Raw genomic sequence first — 17,977 nt, forward strand, 5'->3', positions numbered from 1 at the left:
GCCATGATCCTTATAATCAGGAAATTATAAAAAGAGAGTAGACTGAGATGAAAGAACAATAAGATGAACCAAAAAAGCTAACAAATAAGAATTCCTTAGATTTAAAATCCTGTTGGAAGGAGCCAAGAGCAGAGTACACAGTACTGAACATGAAATCAGTGACATGATGTGCAGAGTCAAGAAAGCCTCCTAGAATGAAAAGGAAAAAGGGACACTTGGCTGGGTCAGTCAGAGGAGTGTGTGACTCTTGATCTCAGGGTTATAGGTTTCAGCCCCACGTTGGGTATAGAGATTACTTTAGAAAAAAACCTAATAAACTAAAAAAAAATGTTTTTTAAAAAGGAAAGAGAGATTGAAATGATGATGAAGGGGCATCTGGGTGGCTAGTTATTAAACATCTGCTTTTGCTCAGGTCATGATCCCAGGGTCTTGGGATCGAGCCTCACGTCAGCCTCCCATACTCAGTGGAGAGACTGCTTCTCCTTCTCCTCCTTCTCCCTCTGCCCCTCCCCCTGCTTGTGCTTTCTCTCTCTGAAATAAATAAAATCTTAAAAAAGAAAAAGTATGGGATGCCTGGGTGGCTCAGTGGTTGAGCGCCTGCCTTGGGCCAAGGGCGTGATCTTGGAGTCCCAGAATCGAGTCTCACATCAGGCTCCCTGCATGGAGTCTGCTTCTATCTCTGTCTGTGTCTCTGCCTCTGTGTGTGTGTGAGTGTGTGTGTCTCATGAATAAATAAATAAAATCTTTTAAAAAAGTAAAATGATGATGGAGAAGATAAAATATATAGAAGACATAATCAGAAAATTATGATTAAGGGGTGCCTGCCTGGCTGGCTCAGTGGCAAAGCATATGACTCTTGATCTTAATGTTGTGAGTTCCAGCCCCACCCTGGGTGTAGATTTTACAAAGAAGACCAATATTAAGGAAGACACAAAAGAACAGGAGTATCTGAAAGATTCTTAAGGTGAAAATGGTGTAGGTGCACAGATAAAAACAGCTCAATGCACTTGAAGCAAAATCGAGTGTTTAGCCTCTTAAAAGTGAAACATTTGGCCTGCCTGGGTGGCTCAGTCAGTTGAGCAACAGCTTTCAGCTCAGGTTGTGATCCTAGCACTCTGGGATTAAGCCCTGCTTCTCGCTCCCCTCGCTCTTGTGCTCTCTCTCAAATAAATAAATAAAATCTTTAAAAAAGAAAGTTAAATATTTGAGGTATTCTCTATACATGAGGAAATATCAACAAAACAAACATGATGACTGTGATTATTCAACAAAGTTTGGAAGGTTCTCATCAATGCAATAAAAAAGTTAAAGATTTGAGAAGAGGAGGCAAAATGTTTTTTAGATTACATGGTTTCCATTGGGAAAACCCAAGGAAATCAATTGAAAATAGTCTGGGGGTTGCCTGGCTGGCTCAGTTGGAAGAGCATGTGGCTCTTATTCTCAGGGACATGAGTTGAAGCACCATGGTGGGTGTAGAGATTACTTAAAATAAGTGAATAAATAAAAACTAAAAACGAAAGAAAGAAAGAAAGAAAGAAAGAAAGAAAGAAAGAAAGAAAGAAAGAAAGAAGAAAAGAAAGAAAAAAGGAGGGATCCCTGGGTGGCGCAGCGGTTTGGCGCCTGCCTTTGGCCCAGGGCGCGATCCTGGAGGCCCGGGATCGAATCCCACGTCGGGCTCCCGGTGCATGGAGCCTGCTTCTCCCTCTGCCTGTGTCTCTGCCTCTCTCTCTCTCTCTGTATGACTACATAAATAAATAATAAAAAAAAAATTTAAGAAAGAAAAAAGGAAAATAGTTTGGAATATCTTTGGATCTATGCAAATTGGGGTATACAAAATGTACAGATATACAAATTAGTAGCTTTTATTTACGTCTACCAAAAGCAGAAAATATATAAAAGACAAAAAGATCTTTTCCACATTACATCAAAAATACAAAATATCCAGGAAATAAATTTAACATAAAGATGTGTTTAGAGCTTAGATGATGAAAATGATAATGGGGGAAAGAAGACTCAAAGAAATATAGAGATATGCCATTTTCATGGGCAGAAAGACAATATTGGACAACTGTCAATTCCTTTACAAATGAATCTATCCACTTAATGCAAATTCAAAAAGTCCAACGGAATTTTTAAAATTTAGCAGAGTACACTTGGGAAAACAAAACACTGTGTTAGACAATTTTTGAAAAGAAAAATGTGTTATGGTGGCACCTGGGTAGCTCAGTGGTTGAGTGTCTGCGTTTGGCTCAGGTCATGATCCCAGGGTCCTGGATCAAGGGCCATATCGGGGTCTCCACAAGGAGCCTGCTTTTCCCTATGCCTATGTCTCTGCTTCTTTCTGTGTGTCTCTCATGAATAAATAAATTAAATCTTAAAAAAATATGTTATAATATCACTATAATTATAACAATGTCCCAATATGGGCATATAAGCATGGGAGTAGACAGAGGGAGTAACAGAAAATCTAGAAATAGACCTAAATTTATTAGAAGTTAATATTCTCTGTGTTAAAGGTGACATCTCAAATTTAGAAAAGGATGGATTTATTTGTCAATTGGGTTAGACAACTTTCTAGTTATTTTAGAAAAAAATAAAATTAGATTCTTACCTCATACTATATATCCAAATAAATTCCAGATGGAATCAAAATTTAACTACAAGCACTAGAAAAACAAAGGCTGATATATGTGTAATTTTGAGTTGGAGAAGGTCTAAGCATGACACAAAAGACACCAGGGACATTGTTAAACAAAAGACTGATAGATTTTTCTGTACAAAAGTTAAAAATTTGATTACCAATAAATCACTAACAGGTTAAAAAATAAACAAAATTTTGTGGGGAAATATTCTCAATATATATAGTGGACAAAGAGTTAAAATTCTTCGGCTAGGGATCCCTGGGTGGCGCAGCGGTTTGGCGCCTGCCTTTGGCCCAGGGCGCGATCCTGGAGACCCGGGATCGAATCCCATATCGGGCTCCCGGTGCATGGACCCTGCTTCTCCCCGTGCCTGTATCTCTGCCTCTCTCTCTTTCTCTCTCTGTGACTATCATAAATAAATAAAAATTTAAAAAAAATTTAAAATTCTTCAGCTAGAAATAGCTCTCAAAATCATAAAAGAAAATGAATATTCTAATAATTAGACAAAGAACAAGTGCTTAGCCAAAGAAGAAATCTAAATGGCCAATAAATCCATGAGAAAATCTACAATATTACCAGCAAACAAAAAAATACAAATTAAAATAAAGAGAAATCTTTTTCTTTATTTTTTAAAGATTTTATTTTTCAAGTAATCTCGACGCCCAGTGTGGGGCTCGAACACAACCCAGATATCAAGCATGGTATACTCTGACTGAGCCAGCCAGGCATTCCAGAAACCCTCTATTTATTTATTTATTTATTTGACAGAGAAAGAGAGAGAGAGAGAGAGAGCACACAAGCAGGGGGGAGCAACAAGCAAAAGGAGAGGGAGCAGCAGGCTCCCTACTGAGCAGGGAAAACCCTAAGATCATGACCTGAGTTGGCTTAACTGCTTGAGCCACCTAGGTGCCCCTTATTAACATTTTAAAAATCATGCTATAAAGTACGTACCATGATTCCACTTTTATGTGAAGAAATTATATAACATTTACATGCACATAGATGTGTAGAAGAAAGTCTGGAAATCGATAAATCAAAATACCTATAGTAGTTATTTCTAGGAAATAAGATTGTCATTGATTTTTTTTCCTTTGTATTATCTATTCTGCAAGAATATGTATTACTTATATACATTTTAAAGGCTTTTATGAAGGGATGGAGGATATCACAAAAAGACAGCTAACAGATTTGACTATATAAGCTAGTAACATGTCTTATGTAATATCAAAAATTATTAGGTCCATCAATAGATCACTTCAACACCTCAGAAACAACCACCCCATCCCTGTCGTTGTCTTTCCAGCACCTGCTCCCAAGAATACCCTGACTTTTTGAAACTTGTATTAGTTTTGTCTATTTATGAACCTTACAGAAATGAAATTACATAGTATATAGTGCTTTGTGTCAGACTGCTTTTACTTGAGATTATGTTTATTTACGAGATTGATCTATATTTTGCTTTTGTGATTGTGGCTCATTTATTTTCATTGGGTTTTTTTTTAAGATTTTATTTATTTATTTGACAGAGAGAGAGTATAAGCAGGGGCAACAGTAGAGGGTGAGGGAGAAGCAGGCTCCTTACCAAGGAGGGAGCCAGATGTGGGGCTTGATTCCAGGACCCTGGGATCATGACCTGAGCTGAAGGCAGCCGCTTAACCCATGGAGCCACTCAGGCGCCCCCGTTTTCATTGGTTTATAGCAACAAATGTGGTTCACAATGTTGTCCCCAGGAGCCATTTGGCATTGTCTGGAGACAGTTTAGATGTCATAACTGGAGGTGGGGGGCACTACTGGTATCCAAGGGATCAGGCCAGGGAGACTGGTCAAAATCCTGCAGTGCAGAGTAAAGAATTATCTTGGCCTAAATGTTAATCGTTCTGAGGTTAAGAAACCCTGCTCTAGGGGCGTCTGGCTGGCTCAGTTGGTCTCAGTTGATCTCTCTGGATTGCAAATTCAAGCCCCGTGGTGGGTGCAGAGATTACTTAAAAATAAAACATTTAAAAACAACAAAAACCGCAACCCTGCTCTATCGTATTCCAGTATGTCACAAGATATCCATTCCTCTAATGATGGGGACACAGAAAGTTTTACAGTAGTAAAAATTGTAAACAGCCTGAAATATTCACAAATTATGGTTGGTCCAAATGAGAACATATTATGTAGGTATGAGATTTCACTTTTATAAAGAGTTTATGGGGACACCCAGGTGACTCAGCAGTTGAGCTTCTGCCTTCGACCCAGTGCATGATCCTGGGGTTCCAGGATCGAGTCCCACATCAGGCTCCCCTCATGGAGCCTGCTTCGCCCTCTGCCTGTGTCTCTGCCTCTGTCTCTCTCTGTCTTTCTCTCTGTGTCTCTCATGAATAAATAAATGAAATCTTTAAAAATAAATAAATAAATCCAACTTAAAAAAAAGGAGTTTGTAATAGTATTTTGAACAATTTTAATTGGATAAAAGCTGGATTCTAAATTGTACCCACAAAACAGGGAAGCATTTCTGTCATGGTGTCATGAGAACAACACAGAATCCAAAATACTGTAGACACTCTGCCCACCCCTGTGTAAGAGTGATATCCAAGGGGTGCCTGGGTGGCTTAGTGGGTTAGGCGTCTGCCTTTGGCTCAGGTCATGATCCCAGGGTCCTGGGATGGAGTCCAGAGTCCCTCCCTGCTCGGCGGGGAAGCTGCTTCTTTCTCTCCCTCTTCTTTTCCCCCTGTTTGTGCTCTCTCACTCTCTCAAATAAATAAATAAATAAATAAATAAATAACATCTTAAAAAAAAAAAAGATGATATCCAAGAAGGAGGCTGGAAAGAAACACCTGGAGATGTTGCAAAGATTGTGGGGTGTAGTGGTAGTGAAGCGAGGCCTATATTTTGCAGTTCTTTTGGCTACTCGGTTTTTTTTTTTTTTTGGCTACTCGGTTTTTATTTTCCAAATTTTCCTTTTTAATAATGTAAAGGGATAGGAAAATACAACAGAGTTAAAAAAGAAAACAGCTACTTCCAGCCTCTCCCACCAGTGTCCGTGGGAGAGTTTGTCCACGGGGTATTGAGGTCTCCAGCCCCTTCTCCCACTGAGGGTTGTCCCCTGGTGCACCCCCATGCTCCCAGGCCGGGGAGGGGGAGGGCGGTAAACCCCAGTCATTTTTCTTTTTTTTTTTTCTCCCCAGTCATTTTTCAAACCAGAGTTTACGTGGCATCTCCAGCCACCTTTACTTGGCCTCCACATTCTGTTAACCATTCTTTTCTCTCTAACAGGTACAGCTTTTCAGTATGGCACTTGACGCTCAAGTGGAATAGGTTATTTTCCACAGTGGTCTGTGAGCCAGGTGAGGGGAGGATTTAGGTCTGAATATCCCAGGATCTTTCTGGACACCTGTGGGAATAAAGCTAGGGGTTGTCCTTGAAAGTCTGAAGAATTTGGGGGAGACCCTGGACTGAAATCAAAGAACTAGAGCGTGACCATAATTTACCTGATGGAAACCAAAGCAAATATTGTACTCTTTTTTTTTTTTTGTACTCTTTTTGAAGAATGATTATGACTGATATTTCTGGTTTTCTACAACAGTGCCTGGAACATAGTATTTTGATACTGAGGAGTGGACTATAATTCAACGCTGGCTGCACCGACCACCCAGAGTTAGTGCAGACCCCACTGTTTAAAGGGCATGGTCCACAGGCACCTGGGTGGCTCAGTGGTGGCTCAGCATCTGCCTTTGGCTCAGGTCATGATCCCAGGGTCCTGGAATCGAGCCCTATGTTGGGCTCCCTGCTCAGTGGGGGGAGCCTGCTTCTCCCTCTGCCTCTTGCTCTCCCTGCTTGTGCTCTCTGGCTCTATCTATCTCTCTGTCAAATAAATAAAATATTCCTTTAAAAACAGAAAATAAAGGGCATGGTCCACAACAACACTGCTCCTATTTCGGACCAATTGGCTGGATCTGGGGCTTCTCACGATCCCCCTCAGGTGTGATAATTTTCTGTTACAACTCGCAGAATTCAGGAAAGCACTATACTTCTGATTGCGATTTTATTCTACAGGATACAAATCAGGACCAGCTACACAAATAGACACATAGGGTGAGATCTGGAAGGGCCCCAAATGCATAGCTTCGGTTCTCTTTCCACGGATTAGGGAGCACCACTCTCCTAGCACAGCACCAACCAGGAAGCTCCTCTGAGTTTTCTTTTTAGAGATTTTACCCACTTTTTTGAGGGGGGGGCCACGCACAAACCCTCTGCCACAGGGGAGGGGCAGGCAGAGGGAGCAGGAGAAGCAGGCTCCCCACTGAGCAAGAGCCCAACTTGGTTGAGGGGGGTTCGATCCTGGGAGCCCGGGGATCATGACCTGAGCCAAAGGCAGCCACTCAACTGACTGAGCCACCGAGGTGCCCCTCCACTGAGTTTTCTATGGGGTTTCATTACATAGGCCGATGGATTAAATCCTTGGCCATCCAACTGAACCCAATCTGCAGCCTCTCTCCCCTCCCGGGAGGTCAGGCAGACTCAAGGTTCTGACCCTCTAATCCTATGGTTGGTCTTCCTGGTGACCAGCTCCCATCCTGAAGCTATCGGGGAGCCCTCCAAGAGTCACCTCATTAGCACAAACACAGGTGGGATCCAGGAAGCTCACGAATAACTACCACACTTCTATCACCAGGAAAATTCCAAGGGTTTTAGAAGCCCCGTGCCAGGAACCTGGCACAAATTCTTTATTATACAACACATAGTAGACACTCAATAAATATTTGCTAAGCGGAAAGATACACTAAAAATACCAGAAATTGGCAGGGGAGAGAAAGGCACTTAGGCTCTTAGATTTTTCCACCTGACAAGTGTATATACTTATTATGAAGACAGACACATTAGGCTACAAAAAACCAATACCGTTAAACATTCCAATCCTATGACAAGCTCCCCCTTGCTCTGGTTTATATTACCAAGCACCCTGATGATAATTTGACTTCCCGTGTGACTTGTTTATAGAAAGACAATGCTAGCCAGGCTGACATGAGCATGCACGTCTGCCTGAGTCAACTTCTCGTTGTAAATTAGTTAAGTGGCATTCTGGCTTCCATGGAGCAGTCTCTTTGAGCCCTTTCCGCCTTCCACACTCCACTAGAGTAGTTTCCGAACCACATGCAGCCCAAGACGCAACCCTGGACTCTGGCAAGTCCTTCCAGGCTGGTGCCACCCCGGAAGCCTCTAAGAGCCCGTGGGAGCCATCCAGCCGGCTCTCTGCCTCTACATTTCAGGGTGTGGGCTTCAGGGCATTCACAACATTCCTGCAACAGAAGAGTTTCGGGAACACCCCAAATTGGATCTGGGTGACTTGAATATAATCTCAAGCAAGCAGGTATGTCTGAGATGTGGTTGTAAAGGAGAACGCTTAAGCCTAATTAATTTTATTCCACTTGACTTAAAGAAAGAGCATGTGAAAGAAGGGGATCTGAGGACATCTGTGACCTGGGCCTCAAGAACACAAGCCTCCAGAGGCTGGAGACACTGACTCTGGTGCACACAGGCCTTGTAGTGACTGGAGAGATTTACTCTTTTGGAGGAAAGAGAGAAGTCAGTCCTCTAAAACCAGAATGAGGAAGATGAACCCACCACGAGCTGCAATTCAATCTGGTACTCAACAAGCAAACTTCTGGTTAATAATTAGATTGGTGACTCATCTTCACTATATCCTCTCCATTAAAAATTAATAAATGATGTTCTGGTTTATACATCTTCCTCTTATAAGTTTGTTTACTTTGAGTCAGTCCCACAAAGCTGATGCATTGAGTTTCAAGCTAAGGGAAGTTGAGGATCAGACTACAGAAGATAAGAAGATAGCGACCCCTTCCAACATATTGTCAGCCTGTGGCCAGCCAGCCAACTCCTCTCTAGATGAACATATATACTTCAATGTATCCCTCAAATCACAGCACATCTAATTCGGGAGGCTGTTCTACAGTACCTTTTTTTTTTTTTTAAGTTTATTTATTTTTAGTAATCTCTACACTCAAGATGGGGCTCAAACTCGCACCCGGAGGTCAAAAGTTGCGTGCTCCTCTGAGTGAGTCAGCCAGGTGCTCCCGCTCTGCAGTATCCTTGAATGGCATTCTCTTTGGGTACCCCCTATGGCCCCACTGTCATAACCCTTCAAAGCAGTCAGTCTGCTTTCTTGGAGATCTTAGTTGTTAGAATATCTTTCCTTAAATTGGAAATTGAATATGTCACCTTATAACTTCTACCTACTGGTTCTTTGACAAAATAATACAAATGTTTTTAGGTGCCTAGGCTGCATAGCCTCAGTTCCTGTGAAGGAACTTGCTGATGGAACTAAGCCTTCTTATTCCCCTATTGTTCTCCTAGTTTCCCAGTGTCTTTCTTTAAAACATGATTCCCCACTCCACCCCACCCCCGCCGAATCTAGTCAGTCCACTAGCATTATTATTTTTGAGACATAAGATATTGGTGCAGCAAAAAGTTTGTTATTTCTTTTAGCAGCTGCATCTCACTGTTGGCTCATATGCTTCAGATAAAATGCCTTCACCTCAGTGCATTTCCCCTTCCCTTCGGATTTGAAGCTGTTGAAATGAGATACACATTAGTAAGGCTGTGGGTTTACTGTGGTGAGCTTGCCCCCCCCCCCCTTGGTGAATGCTATTTCTGTTCAATCTGAGGAAGAGGGCCCTTAGCTCAGGACTCATATACAGAATTCAGACCTAAGCAGTGAATGAGTTTTTCTTAGAAAGAAAGAGAGAAAGAGAAAAAGAAGATCTACCTTTCTGTAGGAGAGAAGCCATCACTAGAGAGCTGGGAAGGTGTTTTTCTCATTTTTATCTCCTAGCACCTGGCTGGGTAAAAGGCACTCAGCATGGGCTTGATGAATCTAGTGAAGGAGATACTAATTTCAATTGGGAGAGAGAAAAGCAAAAGAAAGAAAGAGAAAGAAAAAGAAAGAAAGAAAAGAAAGAAAAAGAAAGAAAAGAAAAGAAAAGAAAAGAAAGAGAAAGAAAGAAGAAAGAAAGAAAGAAAAAGAAAAGAAAAGAAAGGAAGGAAGGAAGAAAGAGGAAGGAAGGAAGGAAGGAAGGAAGGAAGGAAGGAAGGAAGGAAGGAAGGGAGGGAGAAGAGAGAGCCTATTTGCTCAAGGCTGTTTTCCTTCTGGTTCTAGAACATAAAAATGGCACATACAGTAAAGTGGTTTACCCAAACCTAGGCTTGGCTTCCCTCAGAACCCCTGACACACTCCCCGGCGGATTTTCCTGTCATCTTGAATCCCTTCCACAAGCCCAAGTGTCTTGAGCACTAATCTGCCTGTTTGTTGTTGACTTAATCTGGAAAACACTTCCTATCACTCCTTGGCCCCCACCCTGTCCCTCAGCCCCTCAACACCCTTCTTCTGCCACTCGCCCCACCCTCCCCTCCCCTCCCCCTCCCCGGGTCCGGAAACCCACATGGGGGTTCAGGTTTGGGGATCTGATGCTGTCACTGCCCACCGACGCTCGCAGGGACAACTTTGCGAGGCCATGTGCTTGTCCCCCTGAGGAAGTGGGAGAAATCCCTGCAGCTCGGTTTTGTTCCAATGGTCTGCTCAGTGAGTGATTCCCGTTTCCCCAAAGGCTGCCCCTCATTAGCATGAACGGGGGTGGGGGTGTGGAGAAGGGGTGGGGGGAGAGAAAGAGCAAAAGCCCAGGCTCAGTTTTAGAGCCTGGGAACCGTGTCTACGAAAATGACAGCTAGAGCTCTCTGGCTCCTCTGTTTGATCGTTGGATCATCTCCCGAAGCCCCAGTGGCGGACAGAAAAGGTAAGATCGGTGAAATGCAGAGTCCCCGCGGAGCAGCAGGGGTGGGGTGGGCGGGGGGGTCGTGGTGGTGGTGCTGGGCGGGGGGAGGACCGGGGAGAGGGCGCGCTGAAGGGCGGGACGAGGAGGGGGTCGGAGTTTGCAGGAGAGGGGACCCCGGGTCCGTGTTCGTGTTCGAAAGGAGCAGACCGTGTCCCCAAGATTTTGTGTGTCCTGGCAGCCTTTTCGGAAAGAAGCCAGTTCAGCTGCTGAAATGATCTCGAGCGAGCCGGGCAGGCTGGAGAAAACTTTGCATGTTAAGTAGTTGCTCCATCACGGAGGAGGGAAAGTGTCACAAGGGGTCGCGGCCGTGCCTTTCGGGCGCCGCGCGGGCCGGGCTCGCAGGACGCGGCGGGCGGCGGGCGCCCCGGGGAGCGCGGGGTGCGCCCTGCGCCCCGGGCCCGGGTCCCGCGGGCGATCCGAGGCGCTGGGGGCGCCCCGCGCGGCTGAGGGCCACGGGGAGCCCCGGGCGGACACCGGCCCCGGGGCGGGGGTGGGGGTGGGTGGCGCTGGCGGCGGCGGCGGAGGATACCTGCGTCTCTAACGCACGCAATTTCATGCATGAGCTGAAAAGAAGTTACTGGGGGGAAATGAAATAAGGGATTCTCAGCGGGGAGACGTTTTTGTTTTGCTTTTATTTGGATGTTCTGTTCGATTCACTATCTCTGGGAAAAACGGCTTCCGCACCTCGCAGGGCAATTGACTTTGGGTTATTTTTCCACATGGAAACTGAATGACTTCAGTGGCATTTAACCCAAATATCAGACAATCTTTCCCATGACAACAGATGGTGATATCAATGGGGAAGCAGTTGTGAGGTCAACAGTCGACAGTCAGGAATTGGATATCCACCAGGACTTTATTCAGCTGTGTATGGGACGACGTTGGACATAATGAGTCAGAATCAACCTCTCTGCAAAAACATGAACCATAACCGGCTATTAGGGCTGGGTGAACGCTGATTTTTAAAGGAGATTGCCGATTGGGCAAGATAAGGCACTTTTAATGCAGCGTTGCGAGAGCTGCGAAGGGGGCACACCAGGCTCTTCGAGGCAAGAGGAGAGAAATGCGGAAAACGAGCCCTTGAGACAACAGAAAAAGAAAAATAAAGACAGATTCTTGTGCCGCTTTGGAGGGCACTGGGACCCAGGCAAACGGGGAGGTGATATTGTGTAACTGGGCATGGAAAGTTGCCCAGCTTCCAAGCTGGCTGAAGTTTGCTCACTAACCTGTCTGCAGAGCTGGGGAGGGGGGGTGGAATCATTCATAATTTTTTTAAAAAATTGTTTTCACGCCATATCATTTAAGAGATTTTTCTCCACCAGGGAAAGGGGGGATGCAAGTGGGCTGTGTGTGTGCTTTTATACTCAACCAAGGGGCCTCGGCCTCCCAGCCATGCTTTAAAGATCTTTCTTAGCTGTGGTTTACTAGTAAGTGGTGTCCAAGAAGCCGGATAAAAATCCACTCAGAGACCAAGATGACAGTGTAAACACGGATGGGAAAACCAAATAGTTCTGTTGTCAGGGGCGCTTAAACAATTAGGAGAACCTGTAATATGAGACCTTTCCCCCTGGGGTTTGCTCTTGGTACTTTCTCAACAAACTGTACATAGCAAAAAGGCGGATGTTTATACATATATTAAAGAAACGGCAGAAAAAAAAGGGGTTGTTATTTAAACCACAGTTGACAGTTGTGTTTAGTCCTAGAACAAATAGGTTGTTGCAATTTTTAAAAGCTATAGGTTTGAGAAGGTTCCTTAAGGAAATGAAACGTTCCCATGCGGGGAGAACATTTTTCCTGGTTGGCCTGGTTCTCCGGGGGCAAGACCCTGCCGTCGGTCTCACCCCCGGGGCGCCCTCTGCCCTCGCGCTCCCTAACCTGCACCTCCAGCGCCCCCCACGCCTGCTCCTCCCGCAGGTGCCTGCTGGGCTTGCATCGCCCCCCGGCGAGTCTGCCCTCCCGCGCGCCCCCGCCGGCCCCTCCGACCCCCGCTCCTCCCCTGCCCTCTCCACGGGGGCGCCCTCCTGACGGCCTCCCCGGCCTCCCCTCTTTTTTCCCCTGCAGCCTCGCCGCCCCACGGCAGGAAGCCCGACCCCGGCGGCGGCCCGAGCGCGGAGGAGACGCCGGGGCCCCGAGCGCCGCCGGTCCCCGAGGCCCCGCGGCGGCCACGCGCGGCCGAGGCCGCTCCCCGCGCTTGGCCCGACCCGCGACGCCGGAAGCCCCCGCCGCCCGCCGAGAACCGCGCCGGCTTCCGGGAGGCCGCGCGCGCGCCCGCCGGCCCGCCGAGCCCGCGCCTCGCGCAGGCGGAGAACCGCGCCTCGCCGCGCCGCGCGCCCGCGCTGGAGGACGCCCCGCGGCGAGCCCGCGCCCGGGCCCTGCGCTTCCCGGCCGTGCGGCCGCCCGCGCGCGCCGCCGAGGCCCCCGCCGGCCCCGCCCACCCCAACCGGCCGCGCGCCGCCGCGCCGCCCCCGGAGCCGGAGCCCGCGCCCGCGCCCGCGCCCCCGCCGCCGCCGCGCCTCGGCCCGCCGCAGAGGGACGCGGAGCCCGGCGCCCAGCCCTGCGCGCGCGCCTGCAGGGTGGACCTGGACGAGCGCGAGTCCTACTGCGCGAGCGAGTTCGGTGAGCCCCGCCCAGGCGAGCCTGCCCGAGCCTGCCCGAGCCTCCCCGAGGGCGCGCCCCGGAGGGACCCGCCCGCTGCACCCTGCAGCCCCCTCGCCCGCGCGGACGGGCCCGTGATGTGCAGACTCAAGTGGGGAGAGCGGGGACGTGAGCGCTGTGCGTTTCTCCAAACTCTTTGTTTTTTTGAAGAGCAGCAGTGAACGGGATCGTGCATGACGTGGACGTGCTCGGCACCGGGATCCGGCTGGTGACCCTGCTGGTGGACCGGGACGGCTTGTACAAGATGAGCCGCCTGTACATCACTCCGGACGGGTTTTTCTTCCGAGTCCACATATTGGCCCTGGACGACTCCAGCTGCAATAAGCCGTGTCCAGAATTTAAACCTGGTATTGACGCTGACCCCACCACCTAATATACGGACTTTATGCTTGTAACTCGGATGCCACGGCCCGGGTGGTGGTGTTTTTTTTTTTTTTTTTTTGTTTGTTTGTTTTGCGGGGGGAGGGATGGAGTATTCTAAAAATGAATAGAATTTAGACGACAGGTATTGTTTCTGTCACTCTGATTTACGCGCCATCAGCCTCCCCGCGCCTCTGGTGAAAGGTGGGGAACAGCTCGGACTGGCACAAAGCAGGCCCTCAGATGCGTGTTGACATATGGAGTGACGAAGCAGAGTAGCCAGAGAGCCACAGAACAGGCTTTTAGAAAAAAGTTTAGAGCGGTCATTTTTTGGAGGGGGGAGGGGGGAACCCACTCCCACATTTTCTAGAGGTGTGCTCTGGAAAATCCTCCTGACACCTCGTGATTAGGACCTTTGTTTTGTAACGTTGGCTGGTTACACAGGCTGATTATGTGGTTGTCTTCTAAAGGTCACTAGACTGTTTCCACCGCTTGTTGGAGGGTGAAATGTCTGAGTTTCAACATGTGCAGCAGTAGTTGCAAGCTTACGCATTCCTTGACGGCTTCGCAATCTCTTACTGCTTCTTGGCATTTAAAAGACACTATGAATGTACTTTCTGGTTACTTTTTTTTCCCCCCTCCCCAGGCAGCAGGTATATCGTGATGGGCCACATCTACCATAAGAGACGCCAGCTCCCTACGGCTCTGCTCCAGGTCCTGAGAGGACGGCTCCGACCCGGAGATGGACTGCTCAGGAGCAGCAGCAGCTATGTGAAGAGATTTAATCGAAAAAGGGACGGGCAAGTGCAAGATGCAGTTCACACCCAGTGCATCTGAAACGTCCTATCCTTGGGCTTTTGGGAGAGACTTGGCATTCAGCAACAAGATGGGGAAGGGCCTGTCTCCACGTAATGGGGTCTTCCTGTGGAGTAGGGCCCATAGCTCCTTCTGGAACTGATTGTGTCATTCCAACTCTAATCTTCAAGTTGCCACTTATTTACAAGATGCCTCTTCGATGGTACGCTTCAGAGCTCCCTGGCAAAGCTATTCAGCTCTCGTGGCAGTTATTCACGCGGCTCAGATAACTGACCTGTCCAGTTAACACATCACTGCTTCATGTTGTTTAATTATTTTAATTTAAATACATTCTTCAGTAGAAATAGTTCACAAAAAACATTTCCTTGATTTTAAATATACAACTTTGAATAGGTTCTATCACGTATCAAACCCAAGTTTCATACTAAAACCATCACATTTTAAATTCTGTACAGACAGTGCACTATTCAAAAGACATGTATTGAAATGTCATTTAGATCAAACACTAGGGTCAGAACTCAAGACAAGTATTAAAGTTTTACACTTAGAGTACTAACGGGCTTAATTCAAGCAAAATATTCAAACAAGTGTTCCTGATGTACCAAAATGTGATAAATGGTTTATTTTCATGCCTCCCTGCTCCTAAAAACGTATGTTTTGTGCCAGACTGGCAACTATCCCAATGCTAAAGATATTCTGGGTGTATCTGATGTCATTTTTCTATTAAGACCAAGTATCGTGTTTGTGTTTGTAAAGTAGTAAATCTTGCCTTGAAATCAGATCTTGGATGCACCTGGTTTTTTTAGCCTCACTGAGCTCTAAAGGTTTGGGAAAAAGCCTTCCTCAAACATACTCCAAAAACTCTGAAACCAATATGCAATGACAGCTTGCAAGTATGTGAATTTTAAACATTTTCCAGTTGGTTTGGAAAAGGTTTAATCACTAGCTGAATTTAATATTGATTTTATACTTGAGTCCCCAAAGACATTAACAGGTTTTTTTTTTTTCCCCAGAAGACTTAAGCTGTAGATCAGTTAAGCTGAAACACGTGAATAGAGACACAGATAATCCATGATTGGAGATCACTGCCTATGGAAAGATAAACAGGAACTGCACCAAAGAAGAAAAAAACCCAGCCTATTCTGGTCTCAGAGATGTGCTCAGGGAGCTCAAGATGTGTTCTTTAGAACATTAGTCTTTAATGGCCACACAGAAGCACTGTATACCTAAGGGATGTTTAGGACAGGACCATAGAGCATCCACAAGGAAGCTAGTAGCAGTAGCCTAAGACAGAACATCCAAGTGTGATGGGAGATACTGTCACCTTATTTGCCCCAAATGGGGCAAAAACGTAAAAAAAAATTTGACACTGTTTTTTTTTTTAAACATTTGAGAGATTCTGATTATTCTGTGGTAAAGAATTACTGAGGGATTTTTAGAGAATTTTCCAAAAATGAGTCTTGCCCACACTTAATAAAAGTCATGCTACAATTGTTTCTCAGCAATGAATCGACTGCATTAACTATAATGTGAATTATCTGGCAGGAGATAAGCAGAGATTGAAGAGCTTCTGGCTTAGCTTTCTTGAGGATAAACATGAACTAAGACATACGTAGCACCAGTCACAAAAACCAAAGCCAAATCTTTAAATGTGAAAAGACTAAGTGGTGATCTTGAATAACACAGTGAGGAAAACTGCAAAATGGCCAAATAGATAAATTATTGGTTGGATGGTCGCAAGTTAAAACATTAAAAGTTATATAAATAGCTTTGGTTGAAAAAGGAGGGGGCGAAATCACTTTTACTCAAAGCCTGAGGGTTACGGTTTGTTTAGACCAACCTGACAATACTGCTTCTGAGGAGTTTTGGAAGTACACGGTGACAAAATTGTGTGATCTGTGTGATAGCTGGAGGTCAAACAGCATGTACACACCGGCAGGCCAGCTTTTTAGAAACCGCCCCATCAGAGTTATGGCCATCGTTCAAGAATCAGATTGCGGTGAGAGGCGAGGCGCGCACGTGCACAGGGAGTAGGGGGCAAACTGATATTCCCAGGCTAGGCAGAAAAGGTTAAGAATCTCATTTTCAACATTCAGTCAGTACCTTGGATGCAATCTGTATTTTATGGAAATTTTTAAGTAGCAAATTCATTGTAGTTCCTAATCCTTTTCTCCTACTGATAGATTTTTTCTTAGCCTGTGGATTTGTGCTCCAAAGACTAATCTGTGCACATGTAATAGCCCCTCATCAGTAAAATACTCCATTGCCTTCCAGAACTCAAGTAGCACCCCTCCTTTGAATTAAGCTGTTAGAACTCAAGAAAATAAAATTACCTGTCTTGCTTTTAGGTCCATAAAAATATATATACCTTTATTTGGTACTTTTTACTTAAAAGTTTTTAAAGGTATCCCTTGGCACTGTTTGTTTATATTTCCCTTCAATCATTTTTTAAGGTTGATCAAACACACATATATGCAAACACCTCAAACCGGACCCAGCAACTGTGACCCAATTTCAGGTTCAGAACTTTTCATTTAAAGCTGTTCTTTAGTTGAATTTGGTCCAAATTGGATCAAATGGGGTGTGATCTTATAATAAATGTCTTTTTCAGTAGCTTGAAGTACCCAGGAGTACCCCCAAGATATTTCAGGTGATTAAAAATACCTCTCAGCTGCCTCTTTCCCCTCAAACACAAGACGCTCTGCCCATGAGATAGCACCATTCTCTCTTTCAGGACGAGAAACTGGAGGCTTCCAGGGAACAGCCTCAATCACCTTGCAGAGTGGGAGCTGCAATAATCCTGGAGCTCTATCTAGCTCAGCCCGACTGTGCACGTTTAAAAGGTCACCACCAGGCTGACTCTTTAATATTAAAAAAAAAAACAAAAAAAAAAACAGATGAATACAAATAGGGAAAGAACCTCAATTTGCAGATTCTGGGAAGGTAGATTACAAATAGCAAATGTCAGGGTCTCTAAATAACACTCCAGGTCATCTGAAATATAAAGACAGTTGTTTTACTTTAGAAAAGATCTCTGAAAGTTCACAATTTTTTTTTTAACCTACTGCAGGACATTAACTAAAATACAAATCCTCCAGACTCTGGAGACTGGGAGAAAAAAGCTTTCCCAGTATTATGAAAATAGTTATTATGAAAAGTTTTCAAGGATTGTGAACTTGGCAGATGGAACATAACAAGCACCGATAATACTTTTAGTCAAGGAAATCTACTGATGCAAATTACATGTATTTACAAGCCCAAAGTCTGGGTAGAAAAATCCTAACTGCATATCACAAATGTGCATTCTACTACTTGGATTATTCAAAGGAAAATTGCTGTCAATATGTGTATCTTACTGAATAGCAGGAGGTTGTCAAAGAATACTCCTAGAAAAGCAGCTTTGAAGCTCATTATGTGTTATAAGAATGTATGTTTTTCAAAAATTACTTCTGAAAGACTAAATCTCTGTAGTTGATAAAACTATAAAATGTCTATTTGGTGATAGAAATTGCAAAAGGCTTTATACTATTAAATATACATATGAAATTAATATTTTCCTAATCTGAGGATTCCCATAAAATTTACCTTTTTGGTACAATTCAGCAATGCCAACGGCTACAGAAAATATATTAACCAACCAAACCACTGTTTCATTAGAAACTGCACCAGATC

General features: G+C 45.2%; 1 protein-coding gene across 2 annotated transcripts; it reads left to right on the top strand.

Moving 5' to 3' along the window:
* Nucleotides 1-10,085: 10,085 nt before the first annotated feature.
* C12H17orf58 (chromosome 12 C17orf58 homolog) lies at nucleotides 10,086-15,084 on the top strand. Of its 2 annotated transcripts, XM_041724356.1 has the most exons (4): nucleotides 10,086-10,435; nucleotides 12,536-13,090; nucleotides 13,285-13,476; nucleotides 14,136-15,084. In XM_041724356.1, the coding sequence occupies exons 1-4, from the start codon at nucleotides 10,360-10,362 to the stop codon at nucleotides 14,324-14,326; spliced, it is 1,014 nt and encodes a 337-aa protein (XP_041580290.1). In that variant the 5' UTR covers nucleotides 10,086-10,359; the 3' UTR covers nucleotides 14,327-15,084. The 2 variants fall into 2 exon arrangements, with proteins under 2 accessions (XP_041580290.1, XP_041580291.1); XM_041724357.1 differs by lacking the exon at nucleotides 12,536-13,090 and having other exon boundaries at nucleotides 10,109-10,435.
* The last annotated feature ends 2,893 nt before the right edge of the window (nucleotides 15,085-17,977 follow it).

Source organism: Vulpes lagopus, chromosome 12 (assembly GCF_018345385.1).
Source record: "Vulpes lagopus strain Blue_001 chromosome 12, ASM1834538v1, whole genome shotgun sequence".
Classification (NCBI taxonomy): Eukaryota; Metazoa; Chordata; class Mammalia; order Carnivora; family Canidae; genus Vulpes; species Vulpes lagopus.